The following is a 17,658-nucleotide window of genomic DNA, read 5'->3' on the forward strand; positions in this document are numbered from 1 at the left end:
AGAATGATAGAATTGTGCATTTTCATAGCAAGGCACAATGACAATGAGTTGTGATAATTAAGAAAAAACTCAAATGGTGAAAGGACACACGTCTGTGACACAAATAGTACCTTGGTAACAGTAACAGGCAGAGAAAACACAGATGGTACATGGTAATTTTCTGACTGCAGAACAGAGGGCAATGAGCACTAACCAGAAGCTCTTTGGTCTCCCATTCTGTCTTGCCCTAGATTTGACAGGCTGTAGATATTAAATGGCTGTGGACAATGTAAAGAGAAAGAAATCTAATAGTTGCTAAGAGATGAAATGATCAGTTTTGAACCTTTTATGACCTCAACTATCCTATCATTTTCACCAAGGCTCAAATTAGAGCAACTATATTTTTTAGTTTGGAATTAACTCTGAATACAAGCATTCACTTTCTTTCTATAAGCAAACACACCTGGAAAAGTAGGCTGCTCATGACAATAATTTCACATTACTAATTTAAACCTTATTCAATATTGCTCACAATGGATGGGACCATATCAAGCCTATTTCAGTCTAGTCTCCATATCCCCTCCAGAGGTGACGATATATTTCAGTAAAGCAAGATGCCTTTCATACATTGAGAATATTATATTAAAAAGTGCTAAAAATATATTCTCCCCTTTACGTTGCCCCAATAACACTTCTGGGAAGAATGTGTAGTGAGGGGAGAATATACCTCTTGGAGATTTCTGGTTTTACTCCTTCCTCTCTTCTTACCGTTACTAGACATCGACACATGTTTGCGTAAGCCACAGAGAAACTGGGCTCATCGATAGCCTTCTCAAAGACCAGGTCAATGACTCCCTTCAGCCGCTCCTCTGTGTCAACGGTAAGTCCTGACACTTGCTTCATCAGTTGGTTGAACATCTGTGGTGTCAATTTATTTAAGATACTTCGAACTTTTCTAAAAAGTTCCTAGAAGGGCCACAAAAAAGAAAAGAGTGTTATTGTAACTATGACAGGATGATTCTTTCTATAAGGATTATTTTTTTTTTATAAGTTCAACTCCCCAAATTATTAACAAGGACTGTGAACTAGTCAAAGAAATAATTAAATCCCATCTATTTTATTTTAATTATTAATTTTAACGTTTATTTATTTTTGAGAGGGAGAGACAGAGATAGAGAATGAGTAGGGGAGGGGCAGATAGAGAGGGAGACAGAGAATCTGAAGCAGGCTCCAAGCCCAGAGATGCCAGCACAGACCCCAATGCAGCACTTGAACTCATGAACCATGAGATCATGACCTGAGCCAAAGTTGGACATTTAACCAACTAAGCCACCCAGGTGCCTCTAAATCCATCCATTTTAACAAAGAGCAAACAATTATACCACTTCTTTTTACAACAGATGAGAATTCTAGGGATTAGTCATATTCACTGGTGGGAGTACACTCAGGGCAATTTGGCAATGTGTATTAAGAGCTCTAAAACTGGTGATGTATTTTTTTGAATCAACAATTATACTTTAAGAAATTTATTCATACTTAAGGATAAGTACGTAAGACTTTAGCCATAATGACTTCCTCCAGTAACTCTTTATAGCACATTAATGTGCTAAAATAGAAATCTATCTAAATTATGGCATAGAATACTAGGCAGGAGATTTTAAACTCTCATCTAAGTAGAAATAGAAGAGAAATTCCACCACTAGAAATAATGGTGGTGAAATAATGACTGCTTCGTGGTGAAATAATGACTGCTTTCCTTGTAAGAATGGGAATCAGGCAAGAATGTCCATTTTCACCATCCTATTCAAAGTCATACTGGAGGTCCTCGTCAGTACCCTAAAGCAAAGAAAAAGAACTACAACCCATATAGATCGTAAATGAAGAAATAAGACTCTCTTCATAAAGGAGATGATTATCTTTGTAGAAAATCATAAGGAATCTACAAAAATTGATACTAGAACTAATAAATAAGTGTAGCAACACTGCAGAATACATGTTAACATACAAATATCAATTTTACTTGTATATATTAGCAACAAACAACTAGAAATTACATATTTTAAGACTACTATTTACCATAGCACCAAAACCCATGAAATACGTGGTTAAGAATCTAACAAAACATCCATAGAAGCTGTATAATGAAAACCATAAATCACTGATGAAAGAAATCAAGGAGGACCTAAATAAAATGAGATCTGGGTCATGTTCATGTATTAGAAGATCTATTATGGTTAAGTTGTCCATTTTCTCTAAACTGATCTACAGATTTAACATAATCACAATAAAAACCCTACTAGGGTTTTGGGGTAGTTTTTGGTAGAAATCAAGAAGCCGACTTGACTCTGAAAAGTCAAAGAAAAAAAAAAAAGAACAGCCTAAATGACTTTGAACAATAACAAAGTTGGGGGACTCCTACAACCTGATTTCAAAATTTACTACACAGAGTGTGGTATTGGTCAGAGGACAGACATACAGATTGGTAGAATAGAATCTAAGTCCAGAACTGGATTCACATATAACTGATTTTCAACAAAGGTGCAAAGAAAATTGAATGGACAAAGGATAATCCTTTCAACAATGGTGCTGGAACAACTAGATATCCATAAGGAAAAGAAGAAACAAAACAAACAAACAAACAAAAAAAAAGAACCTAGATCCATACCTTGCATGAAACACAAAAATTAACTAAAACTGGATCACAGACCAAAATGTAAAACATAAAACCGTAAACTTCTAAAAAATAACAAAGGAGAAAAATTTTGTATTCTTGGGTTATGTAAAGATTTTTTAGGATACGACAGCAGAAGTACAACCTCTGAATACAAAAGTTGATACATTCCAACATGATCAAAGTTAAAAACTTCGGTTCTACAAGACACTATCAAGAGAATGCACCAACAAAACAGACTGGGAGAAAATTCTTGCAAACCACATATTTTATAAAAGATTTGTATCCAGAATATATGAAGAACACTCAAAAGTCAATGATAAGTAACACCACCACCCACTGAAATAGGGCAAAAGATATGAACAGAAATTTTACCAAAGAAGATATAAGAATGGCAAATAAGCACAAAAAAGATGTGCTTATTCAATATTTTATTCATTTGGAAATGCAAATTGAAACAAGGAGATGCTACCACACATCCATCAGAATGGCTAGAATTTATAAAGCAGAAAATAACAAGTGCTGATGAAAAACTAAAACTCATGCCTTGCCAGTGGAAATGCAAACTGTTACAATAACCATCTTAGAAAACAGTTTGGCATTTTCTAATAAGGTTAAACCAATATCTACCACACAACTTATGGATCCCATAGCTAGGATCTGACCCAGCAATTGCACTACTAGGTGGTACAGGAGTGCTATTTCAAAGGGGCACATGCACCCCAACGTTTATGGCAGAGGTATTGACAATAGCCAAAGTATGGAAAGAGCCCAAATGTCCATCAACTGATGAAAGGATAAAGATGTGGTGTGTGTGTGTGTGTGTGTGTGTGCGCGCGCGCATGTGAGTGTGTATGTATATATATATATGCTCACACACCCTGGAATATTACCTTGATCAAAAAGAATGAATGCCTGCCATTTGCAACAATGTGGACGGAACTTGAGTATATTATGCTAAGCGACATCAGTCAGTCAGAGAAAGATATTGTAAGATTTCACTCATATGTGAAATTTAAGAAACAAAACATATGAATACAGGGGAAGGGAAGGAAAAATAAGACAAAAACAGAGAGGGAGACAAACCACAAGAGACTCTTAAATACAGAGAAGAAACTGAGGGTTTTGGTGGAGAGGTAGGTGGGGGAATGGGCTACCTGGGTGATGGGCATTAAGGAAGGCACTTGTAGGAAAGAGCACGGGTTTTATATGTAAGTGATGAATCACTGGGTTCTACTCCTGAAATCAATACTACATTGTATGTTAACTAACTTGAGTTTAAATAAGTTAATTAAAATAAAAAAAAAAAACCTTCAAATATCTTCACATATTTCAGATGATAATTTAAGCTAAAAAATAGGATTAAAGAAGGTTAGTTATTAATGTAATGTACAGCATGGTGACTGAAGTTAATACCATACTACATATTTGAAAGCTGGTAAGAGGTAGCTCTTAAAGGTTTTCATTACAAGAAAAAAGAATTTGTAACTCTGTATGATAACAGATGTTAACTGGACTAACTGTGGTGATCAATTTTGCAGTACATACAAATGTTAAGTCATTACAGTGTATAAACCGTATACATACAGTGTATAAATCAGGTACAGTTAACTGCCTTCCAGACTACTGAACTTTAGCTGCAGAGACAAGGTAACTGCAAGTGAAGTGATAGAGCAAACAGGAGGTGGAGTAGGAGCCACAGGAGGGAGTAGTTTACACACAGGAGAGGTCAGAGGCAATGGTTAGGGAGCAAATGAGAATTGAGCCAGGTTATGAGGAACAAAAATAGCTAGCTGAGCGACTGTGTGTCAACTGTACTTAAATAGAAACTGAAATTAAAAAGAAAAAAAAAAAAAAAAAACAAAAAACTACCCAAATGAAAAGGAAGAAGTCATTTTAGAAAGGGAAAAGGAAGGAGTTATGTGTGAGGGTTTTCTCTTTGGGGACTAGAGAAAAACAAGGAAAGACCAGAGGACTAGTGTGCAAGTTGTAAGACAAAAGGAGGCATTTATTTATTTATTTGAAAATGAGGTCATTAAAGACAGTTTAAAAGCTAGGGTGGAGAGCTCAAAATCAGTTCCTCAGGTAGAGGAGTCAGGCAGAAATGGCAGGAATGTTGTAGCAAGAGAAGAGAGACAGGAGCAGTAACCTCAGGAACCACCTGAGGAACCAGTACGTGTGGTAGGAGTCTAGACGTGTCATGAGAACCCCCTCATGGAAAAGATGAAATATTACGATCTAGGAAAAATAAGGCCGTTGGTATTATTCATAGTGTTATTAGAATACAGTGGCAGGAATGAAGTCCAAGTGAAAGAGTTTTCTGGAAGTGGAGGTGACAACAAAACCACTGTTTCGATAAAAAAGGAAAGGCACAGAATTTGCAGGAGCACAGGTGAACGTGATGTGCACCTATGCAGCAGAGAAAAAGGAGAGGGAATGGAACACAGATGCTCCGGGACTTAGAAGAAAAATTCTCAAGAACAAGAGAACTGTACCCGTCCTAAAAAAGAAGTCTGTTAATTCTTCACTAGATTTGCTTTAGTCACTAAGGAAAACTTAGCCAATTAATGAATGATACATCAATGCAATATTATTATTATGTTTCTGAAATAACCAACAATAGGGAGAACTCTGGGTAATTTAACTTCTCAAAACTTCAGTGTTCTCATACATAAAAGAAGGACAGTCTATTGCCTCCTTGGTAGCTGCTACAAGAATCGAATGAAGTAAGGTACTTGTATTAGTGCCTTAACTACTAAAACAAGACCTCATCTTCATCATCAATGATAAAGATTCAGCAGGAATTCTAATTCTTTGCAAGCTATTTAGGCATGTTATTATTAAGCACTTCTCACAGGGATTGGAAGGAGAGATGCAGAAGGTTTTTTTTTTTTTCAAAGCTGAGATACACTGAAAAGAAATTCAGGAAAGATTAGGTACTTGATTTCAGGGAATTTGGAGAAGGGCATACTTACGGACAAATATCTGGGGCAATCTGTAAAAAGATGAACAAAGGCAAGTAGCCAATTAAGGTTCGAGAGCATGGCTTTGTGATGAATAAGTTCATCTTGGTCTTGACTTCATATGAACAACTGCCATCGGTTAGTTTATTCATTTAACAAGTATACTGAGTAAATACTATGTATGTGGTTCTGCGTTGGTGTTGAATCAAAATCAAGATTTATAAGGCACACTCTGACCCAGGAACATCCTACTGAGTACCCAAGTGGGCTCTAGGGAGCATGCCAACTGCTTTATAATACTTTATTTAATTGTTACAATAGTCCAATGAGGTAGGTAATATTAGTATCTTCATTTTACAGTTGAGATTAAAAACCTGCCTAATAGAACTTGCATCTGTCTCCAGAGCTAAAGCTTTGATTGCTATATTAAACTATTCATGTTGAGAGGAAAGATATGTAAGGAATGAGACACTGAAAAGTCAGCATATGACCTGTGATGCCTGGCTCTGACAGGTGCAAAATTCAAGAGGAGACTCTAGTCTTGGTGCCTAGAAGCAAAAACATCCAAAAAAGATAACAGAGCTAACTTAAAGACAGGAAATGGCATTGTATGTATAGCAAATGATGAATCAAGATGACATAATTTGAGAAAAAAAATAATTTTGTTTGGATTAAAGGAATTCATTCAATTTACCGTAAGGAGTTCTGCAGGAAGGTATGCATACAAAGATGCAAAGAATTCAATTTTATTCCAAAAGACTAAAACATGATTGGTTTCTCAATTCTAACTTATTAGATAGAAACAAAAGCCTGACAAGGAAACATAAAGCAATATGCTAACTAGACTAGCATAGGGTACTCACTGAGAACCTAAAAACATATTTTTAAGAAAAGCAAACATTGATCTAAGCCTGAATGACTGAAGTCTAGGACATATGACCCCTGTAGACGTAGAGTGTCTTGAAAAACAAACACAAGAGATACCTGGCACCCACTATGCTAGACCTTTTACGATAATGCTTTTAAAAGCAAAAAAATTAAAGTCTTAAAAATCTCTACATATACTAATAGGACAAAATGACAAGTTAAAGCAAATTAAAACAACAGCATTATAATTCCAAAATAATGTTAGGATGTGCTTCTAATCTCACCTGGGTTTTAATGTTTTCAGGATCCTCAGCTTGGCTGTCTCGTTTTTGGCTGGGCTTCCAGGCATTCTCTGCCTTTTTCAGGTGCACGTCTTCTTTCACAGAGACTGTAATGATCTTCCTGGGCTCTCGTCTCTGGCCAGGTTGAGATCTCCGTGGTCCAACGTTCAACAACTAGGACAAGAATATTCTTTATTGTATCTACAGAGAGTACTTAAAATTTACTGCCTCTTCTGTGCTGTTCAAGTCAAGCCTGATGATCACACCAAGCACTTCCTAGATGTAAAGATGGGTATTAAGCACTCACTTTAGATGTGATCTTTTGGGGGGGGTGGGATGTGAGAGGACAACCTTAGAATACCATCAATGTAATGTTCTCCACTACTACCGTTTTTAATTCTGAAAATAAAGTGATGAAAAATTATGTCTGATACTGCTATTGTTTCTAACAAAAAAGACTGCCCTTAAACTGAAGCTTTATTTTTTACTTGTTGTGGGACTTTGGACTGCTGACTTGAATAATCATAAAAATTCATAGGCAGTAATCATCACAGTTACAAATCTACTTCAAAAACTAGGTTTCTAAACTTGCAGCATGAAACGAAAATGCACTTTTATCACAAAAATCCTCTGTAGTGTAGACACTCAGCCTTACTACAGATTTTAATGGATCTCTCTAAGTTCCTGCTAGAGTCCCACCCACTGTACTCATTCTGTTAAAAACCATTTGCTGGTATGTTGTAATGGTCGTCAAATTACGAACGGTTACGGCAAGAGATAATGGAGGAAAAGTTATACGCGGTGTATTAAAATATCCATAATACTTGTGATCTTAAATGCAAGGAAATAAGTTTTTAAGATTAAACATTTGGGTTGATACTAAGGTCTGCTACTCCCAGATCTGTTGCATACTGACAGCCTTTACTTTCTTTAATATACCATTTTCTAAATGCTGACTAAATACTGTAATTAGACTTCAAGAGGGAAGAAAAAAAAACTTCACACAAGACCTAGAGATCAGAATCATATCTCTTTTAGTGCCTCAATACTGCCCTTTTGAATGTATATAAAGCTTCAGAGAAGGAAGCAGAAACTTAAATTTCATGCTTTATATATGCTGAAAACAAAAACAAAAAACAGGTTCTAAGAGATACATGGTCTTAGTTAGGCCTAAGCTCATAAGCCTGAAAGCCTTTCAACAATAATTATACTTCACCATCTGCCCTAATTAGGAATAGTAGTATCAAGGATGTATCAGGATCAAAAGATAGAATTTCTGGGCAATACAAACCAATTTTGTCAAATACATCTAGCTAAGCACTCAGCATAAAAGACAATCTCAGAATACTTAGCAAACATTAAAAAACCTGAGGTCAGATAAATGCAGAGGTACCACACACGGTATAAGTAAAAAAGAACTGAAGAGGACCAAGCTGGAAAAGTACTAACAGGGAATGGTGGCTAAATTGGACAGTACTACTATAAAAATACTTATTTGTAACTGAAACATTGATATAGTAGCCCAGACAAAACAATTCTGATAAGAGAATGCAGTACACCGATTATCTGATTTTTATAATTCAGGTTATATTCTAGTGTTCACTTACAGGAGTTAAATCTTTTTCAATACTTGAATAAGTTCATATAAACAATTCTATCACAAGACATTCAAATTAATCCATGCATGTGCATGTAAGAATTTGTTAAGAACAAAGACTAATGGGTGTAATGAAAGGTAATTATGTCAAAATCAGGTAAGAGCCATAGTAAGCATAATTTGGGATATAATTTTAATTATGTTTGAATGAAGTAGGAAATTTCCATTTCCAGAAAGTACTGGAAACATCAATGAGTATGCCATGAAATCTGAATCTACAAAGTAAATATGACTTATGCCAGGTGCCTTTACCAGGTCTAAGTATGTATAGATTTCAAGCGAGCTGCAGAAAATATAAAGATGTGAGAAACATTACTAAATAGATAACAACGTTTGAAAGGAAAAAACGTTTTGAAAAGGTAACATGAGCTGTTAGTTCCAGATAAAGAGTTGGTTTATCACCTATGTGCAAGCTCCCAAGGCAACCTTAAAAATTATTATTTGGCTCACTGGCTATAACTAAGACAGATACTGTTCACAAATATTTATCCAAGTATATTGAGTCCCCAACGGATTTATTATACTTATAAATGCTTAACACACTTGATAAATTATTCTCTAATGTACTCATGTTTACACTACCTGGAAGGACTATGGTACAGCAGAAAAGAGAGGCAGATTAGAAGACAAAAGAACTGTGGACTTCTGAGTTCAATTCTGCTAATTATAAGCAAAGTTACTGTGAGCCAGTCTCTTAACATTGTTGAACTTAGGCTTTTTCATATATTAAATGCTGGTCCTACCTACAAAGTTATTATGAGGATCAGAGACATACGGGATATAAAAGGACCTTAAAAACTAGGTAAGGTGGGGCACCTGGGTGGCTCAATCAGTCGGTTGGGTGTCCAACTTCTACTCAGGTCATTATCTCACAGCTCATGGGTTCAAGCCCCACATCGGGCTCTGTGGTGTCAGCACAGAGTCCACTTCAGCTCCTCTGCCCCTATCTCTCTCTGCCCCTCCCCTACTCTCCTCCCTCAAAAATTAATAAACATTAAAAAACAAACAAACAGGTAAGTGATCATCAAAAAAAAAAAAAGAAAAAGAACTTTTTTTTTTTTTAATTTTTTTTTTTTTCAACGTTTATTTATTTTTGGGACAGAGAGAGAGCATGAACGGGGGAGGGGCAGAGAGAGAGGGAGACACAGAATTGGAAACAGGCTCCAGGCTCTGAGCCATCGCCCAGAGCCCGACGCGGGGCTCGAACTCACGGACCGCGAGATCGTGACCTGGCTGAAGTCGGACGCTTAACCGACTGCGCCACCCAGGCGCCCCAAGAAAAAGAACTTTTTAAAAAGTGGTATCTGTAATGGTATAATTACCCTTAAATACTTCATGTCCTTTGCACGTGTGTGGAAAACAATACAATTGTGAAATGTATCGCATCCTTCAGAAAATGTGCCATATATAATGAATGATTTATTTACTAAACACAAACAAAACCCAGGATCCTGTATTATGAGCTAAGGAGGACATATTTAACAAGAAACGAAGCCTGTTAAAAGAAACAATCCTGATTGGAAGAGGAACTTCCAGGTTGAAAGAGGAATTTTAAGGTACAATGTGTTCAGGGCTCAGGGTCCAAAAATAGTACAACTCAAATGAAGCATCAAAATTTGGCGTTGATAAACTAGTAAGCTGCAGATTTTTTTTTCTGACGAATTTAAGTTTAAACTTTTTTACTGACTATCATATATTTCTCTTAAATGTATTAAATAAGAAGTCATACCCATCTCTGCTTTAGAATTTAGTACACATCGCTCTTATCTCCTTCGGAGACTGTTAATCTCAAACTCCTCTGCTTACCTGGATTAATCAAGGAAAACAGGACCAATATTCATCCTACCAAGTTTTGAAGAAAGATAAGCAAGTGTTCCTTTAAGGACGGAAGGATGATATAAACTCAGAAAACCTCTTTACCCCTAGGATTTTTATAATAGCTCAGCTAAATAAATGTGAAATTACTAGTCTACACCCACTGCCTCTCTCTCAATACATTTCCTTTGGGGCACTTTCTGTGATGTCTACCCAGATTACTATTAAAATTAGCATCACAATTCCTAAGTAATTTGACTTTTATTTATTTATTTTAATGTTTTATTTATTTTTTGAGAGAATGGGAATGGGCAGAAGAGGGGCGGGAGGGAAGGGGGACAGAGGATATGAAGCAGGTTCTGCACTGACAGGCTGACAGCAACGAGCCTGATGTAGGGCTCGTACTCTCAAATTGTGAGACCACGACCTGAGTGTAAGTCAGATGCTCAACTTCGTCTGAGCCATCCAGGTGCCCCTAAGTAATCTGACTTTTAAAAAACTACAGAGAGGATACTGCCTGAGTGCTTCTAATGGATATGTACGTTACTATCCATAAAAAGACCTTTATGTTGGAAGATTTTATGTAACTGCATATGACATGTTAAAACAATTGCTATGCATTCAACATATCTTATAACACCTCTTTTGCAGGAAAGTTCATACTAGGAGTCATAGTTACTTAAGCCACACCATGAACCATACCTAGTAGATCGCAAGATCTTTGGGTGGTAATCATTTAGAAGTCAATTGGGAAGCTGGGAAAAATGATTAGAGGAAGTTCCGAACCAAAAACTATAAAGAGCAGGGCTGCTGCTTTTTCCCAAACAGCATCATTAACTGTTCCTTTATATGTCAGACATCTACATCCTATGAAACTCCCATCTGAATCTACAACAACATACCAAGGGAAGCAGCACAAATTAAGCAAAGGATGTTTGTTAGCTATGGGAGATGCTGGAAAAGTAATTACTTGCATTAAGGCTTAACATATCAGTATTACTCTGATGAGTCTCAATTTTGCTTAAAAATTAGCTTGTGGCACATGACAGAGCTATTTAAAGAGAGTGAAATAACTAAAACTGACTTTTTTGGAGACATTACAAATTCTTGATAATGGCTCATTTCCAATCACATTACTTTGAATGCACCAAATAACTCATTTATATGATACAAGTAAGCATGTAGATTAGTGGGCAAACATACATTGTGATAGTTTCAAAATTCATCTTCTAATTTCAGTATTTTAAAAGAAATGGAGCTTATTCTAAGTTCACAGTATTTCCTTTTAGCTATACCTAATTCTATAGCAAGCTGGTGATAAAAAGGGACAGACAGCACACGCTGCAAGAGGAGATGCAACAAATCATACCTTCTGTGAAGGACATACGAACAACACAGAGCAATATGATAAGGACAGATGCTGTTAACCAGAGAGAAATCAAAACAGCATCAACGTTATTTCCAATGTGTGGCAAAACAAAGATATAAATCAAAACCGAAACTAAAACACAAATAAACGCTAACAGAAACACAACTTTAAATCACCAAAAAGGGAAATGCTGAAAAATAAAGCATCAAATGGTTTCTAGAAAGCTGCTTTCTACGACTTTCTGGTGAAAGACTTTCTGGTGAAAGACTTTCACTCTTTAGAAAAAAATTTTAATTTAGTATTTACAGAAAATAAAGATTCAGTTTCAATCCTGTGTGAGAACAGAATATCACACACAGAGATACCTTTAAGATGTTGATGCTCACTAAATAATATGCTTCAAATTACAGATATTTTCTGTAGGTTTTGCAAAGCCTCCAACACATTGTAGACACTGAGGTATTTTCAATTAGTGTCTGGCTGCAGGCAAACAACAAATAATTCAAATCTCTACCAAGTGGCATTAGTTTCTGATGATACAGTCTTATTTCGAAGCAGGTTTCAAAAGTTGCCATTCCAGAAATAAAAAGGTGATGGGGAAATAAAAAGTGTCACCATAAATAAAAATATTTTTACAAACATAAAATAAAGTTGTCTTAACAAGGCGATCTGCAAATGTATATCAAACCCCCAGCTCCTCCCCAAGTTTCAATTAAGCGCTCTCAATACCATTCCAACGTGGGGGAAAAAAAGGTATTCACATCATCGGCAACTTTCCCCCATGCTTTCTGCAAGTCTACAAAGCATGGAGTAGGCACAGCCTGCCGCATCCTGCACAGGGCAGTGCCCCAGCATAACTCCACTGGTGATGTCACTTCTACCGCTGAAGAGCCTGCTACTGGGGGTGTAAAGGCAACCTGCAGTTTATGAATACTGCACTCTTTTGTACGTGTCATTTGCTCATATTTTGACTTCACAACCTACAGTAAGTGAGAAGAACAAAACAGAAAATATCGTAACACCAGAGACTCTTGTTAAAAAAAAAAAGAAAAAAAAAAAAAAAAAGATTCAGCGCACCCCAAGAGGCAGGCTCTTCAGGGGTGGGTGCGACATTGCCAGTGGAGCGCAAGCTGGGGCTTTGCTCTGTTCCAGAATTGGCGATCCATGCCTGCTCTGCACTTTGCAAATCTGTAGAAACAAAGACAAAGAGATGACCATTAGCTGAATGTCATCAGAGATCTCAACTGTATCAGGGCACCTCAAAACAAAACAGAAATCCTATTTAAGTTTGGCTCTATTTTTAATCCATCTGCAGTTCATTTCAATGGAAAAACATATGAAAAAAAAATCGAGACCAAATTAATGCAGACCAACTTCTCTCAAGTAAAAATGACTCAAATGTATTCTTTATTTGCTTTAATGTTAGTATGGAAAAAAGGAGAGTCTTCACCTCTTCCACTTCTTCTTGGTTAGAAGAATCAATGAAAAAAAGCCGTTCTCTTGCTGTGAGACAAGATGTCATGAAGTCTATGACAGTTTGTAACTAATTGGGTTGTAGGAAACTTGCACTTACAGGTACACCTCTTCCACCAGGGGTTTGCCTTCCAAAATCTGCAAAGGCTGGAGTAAAATCTGGTCCTCGAGGCAAAATCCGAGGATCCAGAGTTCGCATTGGCAATTTGGGTTGGTTGATCTGCACGAAGAAACAAAGGAAAGCTTAACACAAGTTCCAAAGCGTTCAGTGCCAAAAAGGCAAAAACCTAGACAGAAAAGATGGATCAGCTAAAATGATAAGCACTGGCTTTCTGAACGAGCGAAGTCCTATGTGAACCATGGTCCCTCCTCCAGACTAGCCTTAGAGCCCTTAGGTCAGCAATCGCTTTCTGGTGCCCTGGGACTGATTAGGCCTAAAAATTCCCGAGGGGAGGCTAAACACAATCAGTAGACTGGCTTACCAGACACTCAGGACCAGCAGAATGGCACAAGAAGAGCTATGAGAACCAATGAACTAGGAGCAAATTTGGGGATTTTTGTCCAGGATATTCACCAGGACATCATAGCAACTTATCTAGAGGAATCCTGCCATAGCTCATTTTGATTTTGTTGCTGTTGCCTTACAGTTAGTAAAGTATGTATTTTGAGTGACAGTAAGTCTCTAAAGGAGATATTTTTCATGCGTGATCACCATTTAAAATCTCACTTGGTTTGCCTTATTAATTGGAGGTACAGACATATAATGTGACTACATACTAAAAAAGCTAAGTAGCTCAGGGAGAAATCAACTAATAAATGGATGCAGTCAGAAAACTATTAGGAAGACAAGAAGAGATATTTCCTAGAGGATAATCTAATTTAAGTGTATATAAAACCTCCCTTGTAAAGTAGTCTCAAATGAGCACTAACAAATAAGTACCTAAGAGAGATTTAGATACCAAGAGAAGTAAGAAAACCTATTGCTTTAAAAGAGGAAACTAATACAAATATGGTCTGGATAAGCAGCTGCTGGGAATCTCAAAAAGAGGTAGATCTCCTTCTGTAAGATAGTTACCATCTACACGTCACTAAAGATTAATAGTTTCTTTTCAAAACAAAAGTATTTTTTTTTTTATTTTATTTAAGAAAAAAAAATTTTTTTTTACATTTATTTATTCTTGAGAAACAGAGTGAGACAAAGTGTGAGCAGGGGAGGGGCAGAGAGAGGACACACAGAATCTGAAGCAGGCTCCAGGCTCTGAGCAAGCGGTCAGCACAGAGCCTGATGCGGGGCTCGAACCCACAGACTGTGAGATCATGACCTGAGCCGAAGTCGGACGCTCAACCGACTGAGCCACCCAGGCGCCCCAAAACAAAAGTATTTTAAGCTTGGTCACCAGCACTGGTTCATCATTGACATACATATATATATATATATATATATATATATATATATATATATACACACACACGTGTGTGTGTGTGTGTATAGTTACTCGGGCAGATACGCATCTGACTCTACTCTTTTTAATTTAATAAAGACAAAATAAACACTGTACTAATTTTCTGTATGCACCATTAGGATCAGATGTTAAAAGAAAGGGTGCCTATTTATTTGCCAAAAGTGAAGATGAATCACTGTAAGTATGTATTAGGGAAATTCTGAGATATAATCTGACCTGTCCTCAATGCCATTCTAATTCTATACTGAAATTTTAGAATAGTGAAGAAAGAGCTCCATATCACTTTAGCCATAGTAGCCCAACAGACAAACGTTTTTCACCATATCACTAGGCAACAACTGGAATAAGCAGACAATTAATCAATTTTAAAACTTCACCACTCAAATATGGGCCAAACCCCAAGGTTACAGCAATCTATAGTAAACCTCAAATCCAACAGCACTATGTAGGAAAACTATAATACATGAACATATATTAGAATTCAAATACATTTAGTCTAATAATTCCTAAAAATTGCTCATACTTCATATATTTGTACTGATAAAACCAGTTCCCACCAGAAAGACATAGCTTTCTCTGAGTATGTTGCTTACTTTGTCCAGAACCACGTCACTGATGGGAGGCAGGCCCTCTGGTTTCTGTATACAGGCTGGCATGAACTGAAAGTCCAGCAAAAACTCCCTGTCATACTGCTTCTTGCCCTCAGTATCAGCAGGCTTCCAGGAATCTAGAAAAAGGGACGTAGGCAGACAAGTGTCTATAGGGTCATTATATATATAACCAGTAAGAGTACAAATTAGATTACAGTACTGACTTTACTTTGTCACAGACAGAAACACAAAGCAAACACTGAGCTACACTCAGAAAATGTCATGTAAAAATTTCAAATTGCCATTTGTTCCTTTATCCCTTCTGGATACCTTTGGATAGTAAACTGACATTATTACAGAAACCACTTAATATAAACTACCAAGCCCTTCAGTATCTCAGAAATAAGGAATCTAATAATACTCTTTAGTTTCATATAAAAGGATTCTTTGGTTGTTCACTTGGAAATATTTTGGGGGGAAAAGGCAAAAGGACACAAAACAAACACAAATAACTTATTTAAGATTCTGAAACGGCTAAGCAGTTAAATACATTTTTTCCCCCCGACAATGGTTTATTCTATTTTGGAAGTATAGTTGACTTACAATATTGTATTCATCTCAGGTACACAAGACAGCGGCTCGACAATTCTATACATTAATAAAGGCTCACCACAGTAAGTGCAGTTAAGCATCTTGTCACCATATGAAGTTAATGTAATCTTTTTTTTTTTTTTAATTTTTTTTTCAACGTTTATTTATTTTTGGGACAGAGAGAGACAGAGCATGAACGGGGGAGGGGCAGAGAGAGAGGGAGACACAGAATCGGAAACAGGCTCCAGGCTCTGAGCCATCAGCACAGAGCCTGACGTGGGGCTCGAACTCACGGACCGCGAGATCGCGACCTGGCTGAAGTCGGACGCTTAACAGACTGCGCCACCCAGGCGCCCCTTTTTCTTTCTTTTTTTTTTTTTTTTAACGTTTATTTATTTTTGGGACAGAGAGAGACAGAGCATGAACGGGGGAGGGGCAGAGAGAGAGGGAGACACAGAATCGGAAACAGACTCCAGGCTCTGAGCCATCAGCCCAGAGCCTGACGCGGGGCTCAAACTCACAGACCGTGAGATTGTGACCTGGCTGAAGTCGGACGCTTAACCGACTGCGCCACCCAGGCGCCCCTGAAGTTAATGTAATCTTATTGACTATATTCCCTGTGCTGTACTTTTCATCCCTGTGACTTATTCATTTTGTAACTGGGAGTCTGACCTTCTTAATCTGTTCACCATTCTTGCCAACCCCTCATCAACCTCCCCTCTGGCAATCACAGGTTGTTCTCTGTATTTATCAGTCTATTTCTGTTTTTCTATTTGTTTTTTAGATTCCACATATGAAGTGAAATCGTATGGTATTTGTCTTTTTCTGTCTGACTTATTTCACTACGCAAAATACCCTCCAGGTCCATCCAGGTTGTTGCAAATGGCAAGATTTCATTGTTTTTTTTACAGTTGAGTAATATTTCACAGTGTGTGTATACACGCATGCATGCACATACTCATGTATATACACACATCTTTGTTATCCATTCCTTTATCAGTGGACACACAGGTTGTTTACATATCTTGGCTATTGTAAACAATGCTGCAATAAACATGAGGGTGCATATATCTTTTTGAATTTCTATTTCTGTTCTCCTTGGGTAAATACCCAAAAGTAGAATTACTAACTCATATGGTATTTCTACTTTTAATTTTTTGAGAAACGCCCATACTGTTTTCTATAGTAGCTACAATGGCAATGGTTTTATTCCCACCAGTAGTGCATGGGGGTTCCCTCTTCATAACCTCACCAACACTGTTATTTATTTCTTGCTTTTGATACTAGTCATTCTGACTGGTGTGAGGTGGTATCTCATCGTGGTTTTGATTCGTAGTTCCCTGGTAATTAGTGATGTTCAGCATCTTCTCATGTGTCTATTCAAATCCTCTGCCCATTTTTTTTTTTTTTTAATTTTTTTTTCAACGTTTATTTATTTTTGGGACAGAGAGAGACAGAGCATGAACAGGGGAGGGGCAGAGAGAGAGGGAGACACAGAATCGGAAACAGGCTCCAGGCTCTGAGCCATCAGCCCAGAGCCTGACGCGGGGCTCGAACTCACAGACCGCGAGATCGTGACCTGGCTGAAGTCGGACGCTCAACCGACTGCGCCACCCAGGCGCCCCTACTCTGCCCATTTTTGAACTTGGATTATTTGGGGTTTGTTTTGTGGAGTTGTATGAGTTCTTTATGTATTTTGGATAATAACCCCTTAGCACTGCTGACTACAGTTTACTGTGTAGAAAATAATGTACTTGCTTGCTGAGACAAAACTGGGAAGGCACATATTCTTCAAAAATCCTGACACACTCTTGATTTTTTATAAGTTGCATTTATTGAAGTAATCTCTACATTCAACGTGGGGATTGAACTCATGACACCGAGATCAAGAGTCGCATGCTCTCTTGACTGAGCCAGTCAGGCACTCCTCAGAGTTAAT

The 17,658-nt window shown here is 37.3% G+C and overlaps 1 protein-coding gene across 44 annotated transcripts in view; it reads right to left on the reverse strand.

Moving 5' to 3' along the window:
• Positions 1-17,658, reverse strand: part of EIF4G3 (eukaryotic translation initiation factor 4 gamma 3) — a 318,997-nt gene that overhangs the window by 63,928 nt on the left and 237,411 nt on the right. For 28 of the 44 annotated variants that reach the window (XM_045475990.1, XM_045475974.1, XM_045475954.1 and 25 more), the window contains 5 exons: positions 15,132-15,265; positions 13,176-13,295; positions 12,680-12,790; positions 6,765-6,935; positions 748-945 (listed from right to left, as the gene is read on the reverse strand). In XM_045475990.1, coding sequence (XP_045331946.1) covers positions 748-945; positions 6,765-6,935; positions 12,680-12,790; positions 13,176-13,295; positions 15,132-15,265 — 734 coding nt within the window. Of the gene's footprint in view, positions 1-706; positions 946-6,764; positions 6,936-12,679; positions 12,791-13,175; positions 13,296-15,131; positions 15,266-17,658 lie in introns of all 44 variants that reach the window. The other 16 variants (XM_045475993.1, XM_045475992.1, XM_045475991.1 and 13 more) reach the window with 2 other exon arrangements.

This window comes from Leopardus geoffroyi, chromosome C1 (genome assembly GCF_018350155.1).
Source record: "Leopardus geoffroyi isolate Oge1 chromosome C1, O.geoffroyi_Oge1_pat1.0, whole genome shotgun sequence".
Classification (NCBI taxonomy): Eukaryota; Metazoa; Chordata; class Mammalia; order Carnivora; family Felidae; genus Leopardus; species Leopardus geoffroyi.